Here is a 20,532-nt window from a genome sequence, read left to right as displayed (position 1 = left end):
TGTGAACCTTTTCCTGAGCTGCTGACTGCAGAGCCCTTCACCAACCATGTGGGCAGAAGTAAAATTGCCCAGTCCTGTGTCTTCACTTGTATCCATTACCCTGATAGGTTTTATTGAACTTATTTGTTTACATGCATTATTCATTCTGTATCTCTGGCATCTCATAGCTTGTATTTAAAACCATTTTTTTTGGCATCAACATCAATATCAACAGATATTTATCAAGCACTTCCTCAAATGGGAAAATGAGAACTACCTTCAATGTCTTTGACATTGTCTCAAAGTGCTCTATCTATAGCATGTAATAAATCTTTTCTGACTCAAAATTGATGTGATCCCTGGTTGCACATATTGCTGGTTTCCACTCCAATGAGTCTGTATGTTCTTTGAAAAGACAATATAATTATGCCTTACTTGAATTAAATTGACTTGATCTCTACAACCATCCCATAAAATATTTACTATTATCATCATCATTGTCATCATAATCTTCCTCCTCATCAGCATCATCACCCCCATATTATATGTAGTGGGGAAATGCTATGGTGGCCTCTAAATATACAACCTAGCAGGCTATCCCAGAGGTCCTGGAACTGAAATGCTCATAAACCAAATTAAGATGCTCAGATCATTTAGTTTGTTCAATGTACTTAAAACATACAGTGAGAAGCAAGAGGAAAGAGATTAGGTAGGTTAAGACATTTAGTGGAAGCAGGTAGAATGACCACACTACTTGTGGGTCACTTAAGGCTCCTATATCCTGACTCTTTGCCTCAACTGCCTACACCACAGATTGTGTGGTTATAAGAACCAAAGTTGAGGGCAAACAAGCAAGTTCAGAGATGGAAGGTTCATGGTCCCAAAATGCTTGTTCTACTGGAGAGATGAAAAGGCAAGTATGCATGGCCACAGCTATAGCTCGGTGATGACTTGGTGAGCAGCAGTGCATGCTTTAACCACAGGATAAGTGGGCTAGAATGGGTTGATACCAGTGAGTGGCCAATTTGAGGTAGGTAAAGCTGAACCATGCTTTATGAGCATTTAAGGTTTTGCTTTCCATCGCTTTCTATCTACAAATTAACACTCTCATTTGTTTCATCAGTTTAATCTACATTTAACACATAAGTGTCTATTTATTCTATGTTTAACGTGTCCTATAGGTTAAAGAGGTACTTACTATGTATTCTTAACATTTCTTGTGAATTTCATCCATCCCATTGTTTTTCTTGTTTCTTAAAGCAGAATCTAAAATTCTTAAAGTATACAGAAAACACATATTTTGTTATGGATGAAGCACATTTCTGAGGTACACGGCCATTAAACCACTTGCCTAAGATCCTCACATTTAGTGCATGGCAGAGACAGGGTTTCAAATATAGGAAATCTAGCTCTAGAGCCCACTTTTTAATCACCATCCTACCTTGATTCCTAATTTGTCTGAGAAAACACAGCTAGCAAGTCTAACTGCAAGCCCAATGCTCTTTCCTGTAACTACTCTTCATGTATAAGTACCCTTGGGGGCAGATCTGTCTTTTTCTTCTCTGCATTCTTATCAACAAGCATAGGACCTGTTGATCAAGAGAATACCTCATGTTACATTTCTATTTTTGTTTTAGGTTAAGTTTAAATGGCTTGAGTGATTCCGATTTAACATTTAAGAAAATTTAAACTTTTGCATTTAAAGTTACACTGTCTTCCGTATCTGATTTTAAACTGAATTAAACTAAAGAGATCCAGTTGCTAGAAAGCAAAAGATAAGGACCCATGAACTGAGATCTAGCTCTGATTGTGAAATTGACCCGTTCAAAGAGACTAAGTTGTTTCTCTATGCTTCATTTTCTCCAGTAGGAAAATAGCCCTAGTAATTCTTATCCATCCCCTTCACCAGGAACTGTTACCTCTACTATTTTTCCTATCACTAGCATGTCATTAAAAAAAATAATGGTTGGGAATTCCCTGGAGGTCCAGTGGTTAGGACTCCACGCTCTCACTGCTGAGGTCTCAGGTTTAATCCCTGGTGAGGGAACTAAGATACCACAAGCCGCGTGGCATGGCCAAAAAAACCAAAAAGGTTTCTGCACTATGGATTAGTAATTATAAAATATGTAACAAAATCTATCTATATATTCATAAAATTAACTATACACATATTAACAAGATTTAAAAAAGCAAATGTTTATAACCTTTTAAAGTGACATTTTATGCCACATTGGACATGCTTAACAATCTGCAATTTGCTAAGTATTCTACAGTTTTTCTCGTCCACTTGACTTTTCTGAAAGAAAAAAAATTAACAGCCTTCTGGAAGAAGCTAAGATGAATTACATGTTCTTAAAATTATATATATATATGTATATATATACACACACACACACACAATTTTTTCTCTAGGAAGTTGGCGATAATCACAAGGTATACAAAACCATTTAGAACTCAGCACAGAGGTTGTTTAACCCTGGCTGCCCATTAGAATTACATGGGAAACAAAAACAAAACAAAACAAAACAAAAAAATTGATGCTCCAGCCCTATATCAAACCATTTAAGTCAGAATCTCTAGGAATGGAATGTGAGCAGCTGTATTTTTAAAAGCTCCCCAGACATTCTACTAAATACTTGACCAGCTCTCTTCAAAACTGTCAAGTCATCATAAACAAGAAAAGTCTGAGAACCTGTCACAGACCAGAGGAGGCAAAGGAGACATGATGACTAAATGTAATATGGTATCCAAAGTGGGATCCTGGAATAGGAAAAGGGTATTAGGAGAAAAGTATGGAAATCTGAATAAATTGTGGAGTTAATAGTAATATACCAATGTAGGTTCCTTCGTTGTGACATATGTACTGTAGTAATGTTGTTAACAATGGGAAACTGGGTGAGGAGTAGATGGGAACTCTCTGTACTATCTTTGTAACTTTTCCATAAATCTAAATATATTCTAAAATAGTTTACTTAAAAAAATCTATCTAATATGGAGCCAGGGTTGAGAATCACTTACATAGATTCCACTTGCATTTTACCAGAAAACAAAAGGACCCTGTGAAATATTGAGCCCAAGTGCCAATTCCAGCATGTACGGTTCTAAAATCCTGACGCCTAGAAACAGTGGGCTGCTGCATTAGAAACGGTTACATTTCTAGAGGCACCTCCAGGGAAACACAAATGGACTAATTGCAATAAACGTAACTGGAATAATCACAATCCTGATAATTAGTTGCTTCCAAGATACAAAAATTCAAGAATGACTGCTTAGTAAAGGAGAAAAAACTACTCACAACCCATTTTTTATTTTAGAGAGCTTTCATTTTGACATATATGAGACGTATATATATCTAGATTCAATATAATGTCTTCATTATGGTACCCTAGTGGTTTGAGAAAATTACGAGTGATTTATCTTTACTAAGAGCTGTTAGTTCGCTTCCTATCGGTAAAGGAGATTTAGACCTGATCAGAAAGTTCTTCAATATTGAGTTAACTTTTCCTCTCCTGCCTCTCTCACTGTGGTAGGAAGAAGGCAAGGAAAAAATATCCCCTAGTCCTCCATAATGAAGTCAACCTGGACTTAGCTTGGTCACACTTCTCTTTTCCTAACCATAAAAGATATTTGTCAGCTGTGTAAATCTCTAGAGGAAAGTCAGAATTGTACCTGAAGAAATCACTCTGCACAAGTAAACATTTGACAAACAACGTGCGTGGAGTGCGTGGAGATGCTGTTTCAAAACCTCCTTGAAAAATTTTTTTTCGTACATTATTTTGTTTGGCAAAAATGTCACCGATTTATAATCCAGAACCCCTAGGCATCGTGGAATTAACAAATGGTATTAACAGTTTGTAGTCATCTGGATTACAATCCAGCTCCCTAACTCCACGCCACACTAGGTTAATAATTTCTCTGAGCTCATCCCAGTTTCTTATCTGTAAAACGAACGGTTTGGACTAAGCAGTCCTCAATGTACCTTTTCATTCGGACACCAAGATTGGGTGAGAGGGATTTAGAGAAACAGACTGGGAGTTTTAGGATTTAGGTCTTTGGGTTCTGGTGGGCGAGATGGTATTGGAGAAACTGTTCTCATGTTTGTTTTTCTAAAGTCGGAGGGATAAGTGATAGGGGTAAGAATGCCTGAAGGGTAAGAGTATGACAGCGACCGGCCGCACGGTCAACTCTCGGGATTTTTCTGGGACTGGCAGAGTATGCGGAGAGTTCGGTTGCCAGGCAACCGGTCCTCCTCTGAGTGGGTGGAGGACCCCAGTTGGAGGTGTCTAAGTCACTGCCTCTTACTTTAGCCACGGTTCCTTCTTCTAGAAAATTAATGAAATATGTACCCTTTAAAAGTATACAATTTTTAAAGCCAAGGGTTTGGCAGTCCTATAGCTGAGTTCCACTCAAGGTGGGTTTTCTTTTTCCTATTCTCAGGCGCTATGCGGGGCGCCTCTCTGGCAAGGCCCCTGCCCCCGCGCGTTGCCGGGCAGGGCTGGACGCCGCCTGCTCCTCGCCCCGCGCCCTCCCTGAGCCGGGCCCTGGTCTTTCGCGGCCGTCTCTCGGCCGCCATGGGCTCGGAGATGGATCCGCTGCTCCTGGCCTGGAGCTATTTTAGGCGCAGGAAGTTCCAGCTCTGCGCCGATCTGTGCACGCAGATGCTGGAGAAGTCCCCTTATGACCAGGTACAGGCCGGACCCCGTCAGCCCTGTAGATCCAGGCAATAAGGCTGAGGGCTCTGGGGGATTCCCAGGTCCCCGGGAGGGGTCTCCAGGGAAGAAGGCGCAGGGCGCGGTTGACCTTGTGGTTAGCACAGGCACCTGGAGCGAGACCCCCTGGAGCCTTGGCCAGTGGGTCCTTGCCCGCGGGACCCACAAGTGCTGTGCCACGACCGCCCCCTCCTCAAACTTCAGCAGCCCCTTTCCTTCAAACGTCGCTTAAAGCAACAATTTGGTGACGAACTTTGTTAGTTCCTTTATACTTGCATGTGGATGGGCTCTTAAGCTCGCTGCACGTACGGTATTGATTTCTAAAACCATTATGTATAAACATAAGGATCTGTAACTTCCCACTCCCTGTTGAAATAGCTGCCTTTTTTTCTTTTGGATCAAACGTGTAATCCTTCTGGTTCATCTTAAGACTGTTGTCCAAGAGTGGGGAGCCTTTGATGCTGGGGCTTGAGTGCAACTTGAGACAAATAATGCAAATTAGAGAAATGAGAATCTTGGAGAGGAAAAGATACATTCATTATTAGGACGGAGGGATGGGGAAAAAGTTCCTGTAAAAGAAGGAAAGATGGCATTGATTATAGTAGTTTATTAGGGTTTCTTAAATAAAGTTATAGTATTAAATAAAGTGAGTGAAAAGGCTTGTATGCTAGGTATAAGAGAGGTACAACTCTGGTGGTCAGGTAGTTCCTGGAAGAGACAAAAAAGGAGAAAAAGGGAGAGCGGAGCTCTGGTAGTTTGTCAGTACGTCTATTAAATGCAGAACGTACCCATGTAGTTATAGTTTCCCAGCTTTTCCTCTAGTGGTGTTGCCTTGGAGATGTTAGAAAAAAAAAGGAAAATTGAGGGGGAGTTCCGTAAACTGAGGCGTGAAAACTGTCACTAGGCTCTGCCTTAGCGCCCAGCAAATGGATTGAGGATAACCTATTAAAGTGAATCTTTTGGCCTTCAGATAGATAGCACATCTCCCACAGAGCAATGTGTGTTAGTAGGAATGCTAAACTAGGTTGTGCTTGTGTTAGGTCACATTGGTTAATAGGACTGCATTTCCATAGACAAGCACGCTTCCAAGTATGTTTCCTGGCATTGTAGTCCCACAAATGCTGCTTAAAAAAAAAGGATTCCACCCTCAAATATGTTTGGAAACCACGACAAAATATGGACCCCTTTACATTTGTACAACCAAAGTTTGTTACAGACCAGTGATGTACCAGACATTGTTCTATTTTTCCATTGAGTTAGGATAGTTTCCATTCTGTGTTCCAAAGAACAACAGTCCCAAGAGTGCTCAGTGAAATAAAGTTTCCTCATTAAATGCATTTGGGAAATGTATATTCCCTACTTAGAGATTCGTACTAAAGGTTCTGAGGAGTTCTGCAGAAAGAAACTTTGCCTAATTTTGATGAATACAATAGTTCTGAAACTTATTTGATCACCGATTCCTTTTTTGGCAGTGGGCGAGGCTCAGATATCTTTGTTGTTATCATCCTAGGGAGATGTGGTCACATTAGGAAATGCATTATAGGCAAAGCAGCAGTGTTTTTATTAATGGTTAAGACCTTATAATCTTTTTTAAACCATTTTTAACCATTGAAGTATAGTTAATTTATAATGTTGTATTAGTAGTTTCAGGTGTACAGCGAAGCAATTCAGTTATACATACATGTATTCTTTTTCAGGTTTTCTATTATAGGTTATTACAAGATATTGAATATAGTTCCCTGTGCTATACAGTAGGTCCTTGTTGGTTATCTATTTTATATATAGTAGTGTGTATATGTTAATCCCAAACTGCTAATCTACCCACCAGCACCATCCCCGGCCCGCACCCTGCTATCCCCTTTGGTAACCATAGTTTGTTTTCCGTGTCTCTAATGTTAATGATGTAATCATAGTGACATTCAGTACTGCAATTCAGGTTTAGTTTGTGCTAGACACTGTGATCAGGACTGTACAGTGTTCAATGACCTTTTATTGAGTGCTTACTACTTGCCAGGGATAAATTCTATAAATTATGTGTATTTCTTTGCTTAGAATAACCTTGCAAAGTATGTAACAAAGATAATAGGTAACATTTATTGAGTATTTACTCTGTGTCAAGCTTGATTCAGAGGGTTTTATATGTTATCTCATTTAATCCTCAGCTATTTTAGGAAGTTGGTACTATTTCCCCCATTTTACAGATAGAGCACACTGAGGCACATGGTGAAGTGATTTGTCCAAAGGTACAAAGCTGGTAAGCCCATTCCCTTTGTCTATCCTGTGCTGCTTCTTTGGTGCTTATGTAGCCTAATTTTTCAAAACTCTGTGTTTCTGAACTTTTTCCAGTACATTTTCCCGTTTGCTGTTCCTTTTTCAAGATTTTTAGCTAAATGGGAATTTGACATATCTGTGTACTTGGATTAAAGACTCTGAGAAGTCCTGAAGGAAGGTAACCTGCCTTATTTTGATTAAGGCAGTATTCTGAAACTTACTTGACCGCTGACTGATTCCTTTTTTGGGGGAGAGGTACAAATTTATCCTGGGGAGATGTTGTCACTTTGGGAACTGCATAGGCAAAGCATCAGCGTTTCTATTAATGGTTAAGAAGGAGCTGTAGCGGAGATCTTGACCCCTTTCCTTGTACCTAGGGAGAACTGGGTGAACAAATTAAGAACTTCATTTAAAGTCTCCAAAATTAACAGCTAAACAAGGTAGTAACTTGGATCTTTTTATTTGACCTCTTATATAGTTCCCTTTAGGACTTGCTGGCCCTCTTGGAAAATTAAGACTTGTTACAAGGAATGGTTAGTGGATCTGATTTTGATAATGGTAGTGAAGAATAAAAGATACAGGATCATACTGGGGAATACTGCTGTTGTCATTGGTTAACCATCTGACATGGTTAAGATCATTATGGCAACAGATCTTGTTAAGTCCTGGCCTCTTCCACTGTCTTATTTATTGTGGATTTGAAATAATACTTCATAATGTGATACATAATTAATTTTAATATCCTAGAAATGTTTTTTAAAATGTAATTCTTTGTTACTGTTTTATTGTTATAAGCAGGGGTTGATATGTTTAGCTCCTACAAGTATCAAAGGCTGCCGAGGAGAATCTGTACCAGATCTAGAAGAAATTTATGATATTTTTCCCTTTCTAATCCTTTTTTTTTTTTTTTTTTGCTGTACGCGGGCCTCTCACTGCTGTGGCCTCTCCCGTTGCGGAGCACAGGCTCCGGACACACAGGCTCCGCGGCCATGGCTCGCGGGCCCAGCCGCTCCGCGGCATGTGGGATCTTCCGGGATCGGGGCACGAACCCGTGTTCCCTGCATCGGCAGGCGGACTCTCAACCACTGCGCCACCAGGGAAGCCCTCTAATCCTTTTTATTTGTTATGCTGAAATAGTTTATTTAAGGAGGAACTATATATATTGTCAGAATGACGAATAGCACTTCACCAGGAACAGAAGTTTTTTGTTTTGTTTTGTTTTTTTGCGGTACGCGGGCCTCTCACTGCTGTGGCCTCTCCCGTTGCGGAGCACAGGCTCCAGACGCCCAGCCTCAGTGGCCATGGCTCACGGGCCCAGCCGCTCTGCGGCATGTGGGATCTTCCCGGACTGGGGCACGAACCCGTGTCCCCTGTGTTGGCAGGCGGACTCTCAACCACTGCGCCACCAGGGAAGCCCAGAACAGAAGTTTTAACTTGATGTTACCTTACCAAACGGCACTTTGGATTCCTGGTTAGGGCCTCTGAAAAGTTTACATGGCTCACTCCTATTAGTTATTCCTTGATCCAGCCTTTAAACACTGCGCTTTTTCTCTGTATGCTTCTCTTAGCACTGATTTGTGCATTTTGTATCCAATTGTTATTTCATTTTGGAAATGTTTTCCAGTATGATTTCCCCAAGCTTAAAGCAATCCTGCTTTTTTCTTAATTAATTAAAAAGAACTTAAATATTTATGTTAGAGTGCTGATGCATTTAATGAGGAGCTTTAGGAAGCTTTAGGAGGTTCCTTTGATTAAAAGCTTGAAAATTCTCATTTTTTCTCTTAGAATATGAGTCCAGGATGGCAGATCTGTATGGAATGGCACAGAATCTGGCCCACAGGTGCCATCATTATGTATTTTGCTGAATGAGTGCCTTGATCATATTCATATATGCATCTGGATGGTGTTATTTATGTGTGCCAGCTTCCACTCTGTTTATGGAGATCACCCTAATTGCCTGGTGGTCTTTGCTTCTGCCTGCCCCCCATCCTAATTCTCAGCACCATAGGTTCTTATATGTATTCACCTTTTCATACAAATGTAATTGCATTATGGACATTCTTAATTCATTTCTTATCTCGAGGGTCAGTTTTTCTTTTTTAAATCAGTTGAGAAAATTATTCCTGGATCCCTCCAGGAGAGTATTTCTGATAGTCATTATCATCATTGGTATTTCTTCACAACGCTCTTGTTTCAGTGGAGGAAGTTAAATGGAGAGACTAGCAATCTATGAAAAGCTAACGGTAATATGATCAGAGCAGAGGCAGATGATCCTCAGCCCCTGCGGTTTCCCTGGTTTATCTTTAGGTACCCCTTTAGCCTCATGGGCTTTTTTCTGAGGCTTCTACATTTTAAAGTAGAATATTTTTCCTCTGCAGCTTCTTGAATTACCATTCCTGTGCCACACAACTGATTTTATTACAAACGAGTGACTTTGAAGCAGTGCCTGGACACATGGAAGAGAAAGGAAATTAAAATATTTTGCCTGAGTGCCAAATGGATTCATTTTTGCTCTTGCTTTTTTTTTCTTTCTAGAACAAAAATAGCTTTTGTTTTTTATGTTAATATTCACTTTGGGTTTTGCTTATTTTTCTCCCAGATGAGGAGAACCTCTCTAAAGTGATTTGCTATTTTATAAGCTGGTCCAGGGAGCTTCAAAAAGACGTTTTGGTGGTGATACATTAACCTTTTGGAATGAAGCCCACCTCTAAGACTATTTCTTCTACATTTAGTTCTCCTTTAAGAGATACCATTTTGGTATAGTATCATCAAAAATATTTAATTAGTGCCTTGTATTTTCTATTAGGACATGTGGATTTTATTTAGTTTTGATTCTTGCCAAAGTCATAGTAGTCAGGTTGGCTGAAGAGGTATGATATACTATGGACCAGCTTGATTCCTTAGAGTTAAACAATTTTATTTGGATACGGGAGGACTGAAGGGTAGGTTGAAGGTAATAACATGATGTTTGGGAAGGGTTCCTGAAAAAGATGGATTCTGAACTGCTTTTCCCAGATGCAGAATGGTGTGCAACAGAGAGCAGGGTCTGTAAGCATGAAGGACATTAAAGTTCTGATCAGTTAAGAATAAAGAAGGAGGGCCTCCCTGGTGGCGCAGTGGTTGGGAGTCCGCCTGCCGATGCAGGGGATGCGGGTTCGTGCCCCGGTCTGGGAGGATCCCATATGCCGCGGAGCGGCTGGGCCCGTGAGCCGTGGCCGCTGGGCCTGCGCGTCCGGAGCCTGTGCTCCGCAGCGGGAGGGGCCACAGCAGTGAGAGGCCCGCATACCGCAAAAAGAAAAAAAAAAAAAAAAAGAAGAAAGAAGGATAACTGGTTAATTCATCGTAGTTTCCCCATTTGACAAAAGACAGTAGGAACAATCAATTCATAGAGAAGCACTGTCTTTTTTCAAAGTTTTCTCTAAATCGTGACTAGAAAAGTGGTTAAAAGTTATAAGACATAAAAGAGAAATGCAAAATGGCCTTCCATGCAGCAACCTGACCTAGAGGGAATGCTTGCTTTTACAGCTCATGGCGGTCATCCTGATTAGTTGCTTAATCTGATTACTGTTCTTTGTGTTCCATATGCCAGATTCATGGCTTTAAAAGCAGCCCCGGTTTTAGCTCCAGTATAATTCAACAGTTCATAAAACATAGAGGTAGTTGTTTTTTTTTTTAAGTTAATATACTTTTCTTAATGAGGTAGATTTCTGATAGATTTTTAAATTGTTAAAATCTGTGATTCTGGGAGTGGGAGGGTTAGCTGTTTATCAGAATGGGGGTAATTCACATTTTTCTTCCCACCCCCAATCTCTGCTTATAATGAGAGATGTTGCAGAGAGGAGGGGGTTATTACTGTCAATGGTTTGAAGGTGGAGAAAAGGCTGAAAGCCTCTAGCTTAGATGAAAGGTCGAGAAGCAGGGGTCCCCAGTGAGCTGGATGTTAGTAGTTGGTTGAGACAATGATCTGGTGATCCAAGCCAAATAAATATCTTTCTGTATGATTATCTAATTTATTTCCTCATTGGGGTCATGGAGACTTATAACCAGGCATTCTTTTGATTCTGTACTCTGCAGAGCAGTTCATGTTGCTGAATTTTACAGATTACATTCCCACTTGGCTCCTTGGTCACTGGATTTCCCTAAACCTTCTGAAATCCGTTCATTTCTCTGTTCTCTCACATTCCTTTCCTTCCTGTTTTTGCTAAATTCTGAATAATGACTCTGTAGTTTAAGAGCAGAGTTGGGCAGACTCATTAGCCAGAGTAAGTATTGGTGGCAATTCAGAAGTTGCATTCAGAATCATCTGTAGATTTAATTCCCTAAAGTAATAAGAGAAAGCTATACCCTAGGGAGGAAGGAAGGAAGCAAGCTGCTGTGAATTGAAGTTTATGCTGGTGAGTTTTTGCTGGTTCTAGGCAGTGCCACTCTACTTTCCCAGTCTTCTTACCCACTCACTTTCACGGAGATTCAAAGGGAAGTTTTAATTTGATGTGCCGTAACTGGGAGTCAGTTCTGAGTTCTGAAAAAGGAAGTAATAGAGAGTTGGGTGCCTTTCTGTTCATTATGTACATGTATTTATAAAGAAATTCTGTGTGGTTAATACTTCTTGTTGAAAGTACTACCACTTTATACTTCATGAACTACTGTAGTGTAAGGACTCTGAAAATTATGAAATAATCTTCAAAATGCAAGGTTTTATTTTTAAAGCTATCCTATAAAGTAGGCACTATTGCTCTAATTTGAGAGGAGGACTGGGTAATGGAGGTTGTTCAAGGTCATGCAGCTAAGTGGCTCCCTGAGGATCAAGCCCAGGTTTTTTTTTACATTTTAATTTTTTTTTTTTCTTTTTTCTTCTTTTTCTTTTTTTTTTTTTTCATTTTAATTTTTTTTTTTTCCTTTTTTTTTTTTTTTTTTTTTTTCTTTTTCTTTTTTCTAGGCCCAGGTTTTCTGACTCTAGGCCTGGGCCTGATGCTTTCTACTCAAACTATGCTGATAATACCCATGGAAATAATTTTCTAGACCAAGTGAACCTAACTTGTGGTTTCCTATATATGTGGATTAATTTAAATCATAAAAACTATAATTGAGAGAGACCCAGATGAAGGTCTTAGTGGTTTAAACATTAAATCACTAAATTTGGGCTTCCCTGGTGGCGCAATGGTTGAGAATCTGCCTGCCGATGCAGGGGACACGGGTTCGTGCCCCGGTCCGGGAAGATCCCACATGCCGCGGAGTGGCTGGGCCCGTGAGCCATGGCCGCTGAGCCTGCGCGTCCGGAGCCTGTGCTCCGCAACAGGAGAGGCCACAGCAGTGAGAGGCCCGCGTACCAGAAAAAAAAAAAATCAATAAATTTGCCCTGTCTCTAAATTAAAATATCTTGACTCTTTCCTCCATTGTTCTGCTGCTCCTGGTGGATCTCCAGACCAGCCATACCTGGCCTTGGGCTTCCCACACCCTACAGTAGTCTGCGTTCCGGCCTTGCTATGGTCTCATATATAAAGCAAAGTGCATGCTCTTGACAGAGTGTCTAGGTTCAAATACTGCCTGCACACTTCAACCTCAGAGTTATCTGTAAAATGGCCATGATAAATAATATACCTACCTCAAAGGGTTGTGGTGAGGGTTAAGGTCATTAACACACGCTAAGTGATCAAAAAAGCGAGCTGCTATTATCTCTAGTTAGCTAGAGATATTTGCAGGTGGGATTCTGTCACATTTTTCTGAAAGGATTGTTGGTAATCTGGAGAGCATCTGTGAGGAAAGTGTCCAGTGAAACTGATGATAAAATGATGTTGAATATAGTTCATAGATCATTGGTACACAATCATTTCCAGAATAATCTCTTTCCTTTTACCCTGACTTCCTTCTCTCTCATGTTCTGCTTTTCTGTCCTCCATCTAAGTCATCTGTGATTGGTCCATGCTTGAGTATGGCACTTAACACATTGTACTGTAATTTACTTAATTATGTGTCTTCCCCCATAGAATGTTTTCAGTGCCTCTCGGGGTTCCAGGGATGCCAGGAGAATGTTGTGGAATTAACGTATTCTCTGCCTACTCGTGGTTAAGCCTTGCCTCCATCTTCCATCCACACCACCTCACCGGTCTCTACACCTTTCCATCCTCTCGCTTCTCATTTCCTTCGCATTTCACATCAGGTCCCTAATGTTCTTTACCTGCCTGGTAAGTCGTAAGTGCGATCCTGCGGGGCAGGACGAGACACACAGAGCATGAAGGCGTTCGTTGGTGAACAGACCGCTCTGAGGCTGAGCTGCCAGGGTCAGTTTGGGCCCCTGGAGGAATCTCCCTGCCGTTGGCAGACTAACAAGCATCCAGCATTTACTTACTCTCCGTGGCTTTGTCTCCTTTAACTGTTTTCCTTTTCAAACGCTGTCCACAATCACCTCTGGTAAACTATTTTACCTGTTTCTATATGGAACTTATCTTGTATCTCTCCTACACTTTACCCTTCAATCCTGCCTTATTATGTATCCAACTCATTTTTTTAAATCTCCAAGGTAGACTGGCAAGAAAGAGCTCTGGCTTCTTTGTGTGACCTCGAGCAAATTACATGACATCTCTGAATTTGTTTCCTGATCTGTAAAATGGATAATAACACTTACCTGCCTCCCTGAAATGGTTGTTGTGGGACTCAAATGAGAGAATGGGGGGTCATTTAGACACGTATACAAATAAATAGAAGAAAGAATAGAAGGGGTTATTTCTTCTGTCATCTCATTGCCTGTATCAGTGTATTTCTCTAAATATGGATTGTGGGATCTAGGAAATCTATTCTTTTTCCAGCTCTTTCTTCTGCACGCTGGCATTGAAACCTCCAATAGCTGTGTCTTCTTAGTTGTGTTTTGTGTTCTGTTCAGCTGATTGCCAAGTATTCTCTAACTCCCACCCCCTAGGGCTCTCACTTTCTAGCTTAGTTTAGCCTTTTCCTCTCTTGTTGCTACTGTGTGTCATGTGAAATTGCTTATCCTTGCTTGGTGACCAGATGGTTTACACATTGCTTGCACACATAATATATTCTTTAAAAAATATTTCGGGTATTCTTTTTGGATTTTAGAGCTGTAGAAAGCAAGGAAAGCAAGGAGTTTTTTTTTCTTTCCTTTTTCTGTTTCTTAATAGCTTTCCCAGTAAAACATGCTGCAGATTGAGTGTTCAGAGGCTGCTGACTGTAGATGTGAAAGTGTAGATCTTTTATAAATAAATTTTTTATAAATCTGTTTTTTTAACTAATGCATTTCTATTTACTTTTGGACAGAAAAAAACCCCTGAGTTTATCAGCACCTGGCCCTGATATATATTACATAGTCTATTTACAAAAATTTCTTGGAAGACATTGCAGTCAGAATTAATTTCTTATCCTTAGCCACTGATCCCATTATGTTTATGGGGAATAGAAGGGTTTATAGTATGTGGATTTTCCTCCTCCTCCTCAAGTGATTAAAGTCTGAATGCTTTAACCACCATGAACTTGTTTTTGAGTATAAAAATAGCTTCCTTGGTATAGTTGTAAAATTATTTTTAATTCCTGAGATACTGTGAATTCATTAAATATGTAAAGATCTCTTCTCTGTGCTCTAAATGAGGTAACAGTAATTAGAATTTTCTGGTCATAGAAAATTTGGCGCTCTTCAGTGGATAGGGTGTTACTTGTATAGAACTTGTGAGGGCACTTTTGGGGAAAGATTAAAGTTCATGTTTGGGTTTTTATTGAATGAGTTTGAGTCCACCTACAAATACTTGGTTGGTCATTAAGACTTTTAATTTTAGAAACTGTATTATCCTAAAAATGTTTACTACCTTCTTAATGCTTTCCAGGAACCAGATCCAGACTTGCCAGTGTCTCAGGTAAAGGTTTAGCTGCAACCTTTAGTTTAGAGAATAGTTTAATTACTATTGCTTAGTTGTTGCTATAGATTAGAAAATTTGCTGCCTATCTACTTTTGCTGTTATAAAATTAGCTATATCTACCAGTCATTCTGTAGATATAAACTATTACATTTCTAATACTTTGTGTCTATGGATGTAAAACTAGGGCACTCTACTCATTAAGACTTGTAGCTTAAATAGAAATGACCAATATTGACCTAGAGGATGAGAAAAATAAAGGCGGAGGCAAGGGGAGTCAGAGGCTTAGAAAGGGAGCCAAGATGTCAGGAGTGTCTGAAAAGACTGTGATGGATTGGATCATACGTCTTGAGTAAAGAGTAGGCCGACTCTGCTTGGGAAGGTCTTGTTTTTAGAGAGAGGTGCCTGCCACTGTGAGGAAGAAAAGACTTGGCCAGACAGCCACATCTACCAAATGAACTTTGTTAGAAATGGGAGGTGGCCAGAGAGACCTGCTAACTGGATGAGACAGTAGATGAGTGGAAAAGGAACCCAGGAAGAGGAGATCTGGTTAGGGGGCCTCCTGGCCAGTGAAGCTTTTAGCCCAAGAGTGTTTCCAGTGAGTCTGGGAATAAGGAGAAGGGACGAGAGAGCTGTAAATCAGAGAATTTAAATATTGCCAGGGGTTTGCCATGCCAAGCAAGAGTGAATTTTAAGTGTTTTTTAGATAAATAAACAATTTGAACCTCATGGGGTTTACATGTGTAATTATCAAACCTTTTAGAAGAAAGTAGTATACAAAATACTCTGATGGAGGCCTGTGTAGTTTCAAACAAACATGGTAAATAGGTTAAAATGTAGTACTCTGTTCTTTAAAAGGATGACATTCATCACTGGAATGTTCATAATCATGATTTCCAAATTAATAGAGGGTGCAAAACTATTTTTTGTATAATACATGTACAAGTCATAAGAATCACCTAAGGTATAAATAGAGTAAGTAATGTGCCTTTTGTTTTCAGTAATTTTGGAAGATTTTGATTAAAGTTAAAATTAAATTAAAACATCAATAATTTGCATTGTTGGTATGGTTTGAAAACTTTCAACGGTATTTGAAAGTTTCAAACCAGCACAGGGACTTCATGAAGGACCTGTATTTGATATTTCCTGCTCTGTTACTATAGACTTAATTGGATAGTGATCTAAAAGAATCAGAAGGGAACAAGGCTGACTGGATTCTTTTGAGCTCACTATTCACACCTTTCGCCTTTCCTCTTTTGCAGGTTTTTATCACTTCAAAATAAATGAGGCTTTACAATAACAATTCAACATTTTGTGCCTAAATTTTCATTTTCATAGAGTAGGCAGAGTGTCAAATGTTACTGATTCTCATGATGTCTAAATCAGGTTAGACAGACTGTTCTTTTGGTAGCTTTATTCTAAGAATAACTTAGTAAAATTGTTTCTTACGTGTCTTAAAAGGCCTTACATCGCCTTGCATTCTGTATTAAGAGGAACAAAACAGTGTAAACCTGTTTTACTCAGTCAGTAGAGTTTTAACCTTTTAATTTGTCTATTTTTATCACTAAAATTGGATTAACCTCACAGAAGGTAGTACAGGTAAGTCAGTATTTTCCTGATGTTAGCTGGCAGATAGTTGCCTCAAGAGTAATGTCCTATATATTGACTAACTCAGCAGGTAAATGAGATGGGATTATGTTTCTCAGATAAAAAAGGAAATAATTGATGTGATGATTACTCATTTAGGTTGGAAGAATCTATGCTTTTCCCTTAAAAAAATTCCTAAGCATCTATTATTTTTATCGATTTTATAGGACTTCCAATACGTAGGTATTCAAATTTATCTACATAAACTGCATGACCCTGTCATTTATTAACAACTTAAGTATTTCTGATAAAAACCAATTTATAGTTTTATTCAGATTCAAGTGGCAGTGTAGGGTTACCAATTTGCTTTGTTATGCATTTTATTTTATTTTTTAAAATTTTTATTGGAGTATAGTTGATTTACAATATTATATGCATTTTATTTTAATCACTGATTAGTTTCGAACTTAAAAAAATTTAAACAGGCAGAGGAATTTAGGGCTATAAAACATGCTTGGCTTGCCTCCAAAATAAAATGTTTTCATTAAAATTCCAAGAAGTGTTCCTGTTGCCCAGAGCAGTTCTTTGAATACAATCTGATGTTTAATCAAGCAGTGATACATGATTTTCAAGGTCATTTTTTGTTAGGATAGAAGGAGGAAAGTCAGGAAAATTAATATTCTCAAATACTGATGAAATTTAAAATTAAGTAATGGTGCACGTAGATCTTATTGCAGATCTTTAAATATCAGAAATTCACATCATTATTTCTACTTCTTAATAATGAGGTTTTAGAAACTGAAACAAATATAGATTTACCTTTTTGAAAAAGTGAGTTCTTATGGAATAAAATTTTTCAAAAAAGATCTTCCTATTTGGCTTCTGAAGCATATATTCATTTGGTTGGGAGGGAATAGTGGATTTACATTCCTACGTTTTGCTTAGCCTGATGTAAAATAATTTGCACCTTCTTAATATTTGAGGGGTTAGTAGAAGGATAGAAGTCAGGAAGCATGATGGATTGGACTATGAGATAACAGAATGGGTATGAAAATAGTTTAAAAAATATGTGCATGGGTAATTAATATCCAACTGTATAAATGATACTGTAATAATAAAAACTTGACTTTTAGAGAGTCAATTTAACTAGGACTCCAAATCATACTCCTGAAGCTTTATTAGCTCCTCATCATGGCATACAGGTGGCATACAGGATCCCTCACTGGCCCCTGCCTTTTTCTCCAGCTTCTTCTCAAGCAGCTTCTCCTCAGCTGAACCTGATACTTCTACCACACTCTTGTTTCTCCATATGAGCCCTCAAGCTGGCCTTCCTGTGCCCTATGCGCTCTACCTGGCACGCACTCTCCTGTCTTGGCCGTGGGGCAAACTCTCCTTCTTTACCTTTTCTTCCACCCCAAGGCAGATGCGTGCCTTTCTTTGTCCTTCTATAGCATGTTCCAGGTTTTCGTTTTTACACTTTCCCCATAACACTGAAATTCTTATGAGCTAGAACTTGGGCTGTGACTTGCTCATCTCTGTTCCCAGGACCCGGCATGCAGTAGGTGCTCCCTGGGAATATGGGAATGAAGCCCACATCCTGCTTTACTGTGTGAACAGAAAATGCTGCCGTCCTTCCTCCTGTCCACCAGAGGTGCTCAGCAAAGAATATGCCCTTTTGAAAAATTAAAGCCATCAGATACTTGCAGGGCAATAGGAACTGTGAGGACTTAAATCAGGATTACTGGGCTTCCCTGGTGGCGCAGTGGTTGAGAGTCCGCCTGCCAATGCAGGGGACACGGGTTCATGCCCTGGTCTGGGAGGATCCTGCGTGCCGCAGACTGGCTGGGCCCGTGAGCCATGGCCGCTGAGCCTGCGCATCCAGAGCCTGTGCTCCACAACGGGAGAGGCCACAACAGTGAGAGGCCCGCGTACTGCAAAAAAAAAAAAAAAAAAAAAAAAATCAGGATTACTTATTTCCATCTTTAAAGTTAAATTAAACCGTTAGTCCAAGCCAGTGACGAGTGATGACTTCCTTGACCCCTGAGAATAGCTGTATCAATCTGGCAACTTTCCTAATCTTTGGTGGCTCCCACAGTTAGATGCAGTTCCAATTGGAACTGACTTTTTTAACAAACAAAGTAGTTCTTTGGGTCCATAGTCTTCTCATTCAATTGGGTTACATTTACACATAACGTTTGAAATATTTTATTCTAAGTTATCTGTTAAGAATCCAGTAAACCTCAACCAGAAAAGTATAAGACAAAACCCCAATAATCTAATCAAATGTAATTTCACTTGAGGAACCTAAATATATTGTGAAGACAGCCTTCTTCCCCACCCCCATGGTAGACTGTCTCTGTGATGACAAGCTCTGTGAACAGCTGATATTATATATATATATTTTTTTCGTTTCAACGTTATTTTTTTAATTTATTTTTTATACAGCAGGTTCTTATTAGTTATCCATTCTATACACATTAGTTGTATATATGTCAATCCCAATCTCCCAATTCATCCCACCACCACCCCTCCCCCCGCCACTTTCCCCCCTTGGTGTCCATACGTTTGTTCTCTACATCTGTGTCTCTATTTCTGCCCTGCACATTCAATCCCCTCTTGGCATCTGCTTCTGGGAGGACCTGGACTCACACAGGGGAGATAATGCCTCATGGTGAGGACCAAAGGCAACAATGTAATTTCCTTTTGTTCCCATTAAAAGGAAAGCATGAAGACTTTTAAAAATTCTTTTTCTTTAAAAATTTTAAAAAATATACATTCCAATTACTTTAGCCCACAAAAGGATCTCTGCCTTCTCATTCTTGTAAAACCATTTTCCATGTAGCACATTTGTCACATATCATGCATTGCTTTGCCTTGTTATTTAATCCAGTAGGTGATATGTTCAGGAAAATTAGGATCCATGTGTTTATCTTCTCGCATTTCCTTCTCAGAACCTAGCCCAGTGCTACGTAGTAGGAGGTGCTCAATCAATACACGCTGATGCTTCAGTGCATCTCGATATCCTTATGTGAAGACTCTCTGGTCCTCTTGTAGCCTCCATCTGCTCCTCCCTCGGTCCCTTGCCTTCGTGCAGCATGCTTCACAGTCAGATTCCTAGTATGATGAGGCCTGACCCCTTTCCAGATTTCCCTTGCTGCTGCTCCCCCTGTAGGATAGAGTCGGTCCTATGCTCCTGCCTCAAGGGTTGCCTTCTCCCCAAATCTGCCACAGGACACCAAGCTTTATTTGCTCTCTGCTGCTATTGAAGCAGAAAGGTAAACTTTTCTGATAAAGCAGTTTTAAATAGTTAACAAGGTATTTCATTGTGCACACCTTTACATCTAATTTCTCAGGGTAAAGCAAAGCTGATAAGATATTTTCTAGGTTCCTTAATTACCTTTCCATTTTTTCCCCCACTTTCTAGCAGGTTTACTAGCGGATCTACTGGCTAGATCACAGAGCAACCAAGATTGTGTTGATTAGTTATTGGGAAGTGGGAAAAATTGATCCTAGTGCAAGTCAACAATTTTGGAATACCTATTGTGTTCACAAACCATAGGTGTTATGGAAAATTCAAAAGTGAACAAGGTAAAAAAGCTTGTGTTCTGGGGGAAGGGAGGGCAAACATATGCCCAAATAATTATAGTGTTGGTTGAATATGGTAAGTACATAATAATAGAAGTATAAAAGAAAGTGCTTTATAAGAAAGACAAGAGGGAAGTAGGTTCAGAGTTAAACTATCAAGGAAGTCTTCACGAAGGACTTGGCCCTGAAGGAGGAAGGCAGAAAGAACACATAGTTGTAACTTTACTCATCTGTTTTCAAATTATTATTCTAGTAAAATTTTCTATAAAGATCTTCTTTAAAAAAAAAAAAAAAAAAGCCAAGGCAGCTGAGCCTGCGCTTCCAGAGCCTGTGCTCTGGATTCCGCAACGGGAGAGGCCACAACAGTGACAGGCCTGCGTACCGCAAAAAAAAAAAAAAAAAAAAAAAGATCTTCTTTCACTTATAAAAAGGCATGTTAGAAGACTACTAGGTAATTACCACACTTTTGTTTACTAGGTAATTGATACGTTGGTTGTTTCTTGATTAATAATGACCTTGCCTTCTTGTATTAGTTCCTG

At 39.6% G+C, this 20,532-nt stretch overlaps 1 protein-coding gene across 3 annotated transcripts in view; it reads left to right on the top strand.

Annotated features, from left to right (window-relative positions):
• Positions 1 to 4,466: 4,466 nt before the first annotated feature.
• The window catches only part of TTC8 (tetratricopeptide repeat domain 8), a 51,876-nt gene continuing 35,810 nt past the window's right edge, over positions 4,467 to 20,532 (top strand). For 2 of the 3 annotated variants that reach the window (XR_009531838.1, XM_060097953.1), the window contains exon 1: positions 4,467 to 4,664. Coding sequence is in view for 1 of the 3 variants with exons in the window: in XM_060097953.1 (XP_059953936.1) it covers positions 4,551 to 4,664 (114 nt within the window). In the remaining 2 variants the exon portion in view is untranslated. Of the gene's footprint in view, positions 4,665 to 6,904; positions 6,943 to 20,532 lie in introns of those variants that run through there. The other variant, XM_060097954.1, reaches the window with a different exon arrangement.

Source organism: Mesoplodon densirostris, chromosome 4, assembly GCF_025265405.1.
Source record: "Mesoplodon densirostris isolate mMesDen1 chromosome 4, mMesDen1 primary haplotype, whole genome shotgun sequence".
NCBI classification, from domain to species: Eukaryota; Metazoa; Chordata; class Mammalia; order Artiodactyla; family Ziphiidae; genus Mesoplodon; species Mesoplodon densirostris.
The sequence above is the reverse complement of the archived record's forward strand: the minus strand, read 5'-3'. Positions and strand labels throughout refer to the sequence as shown.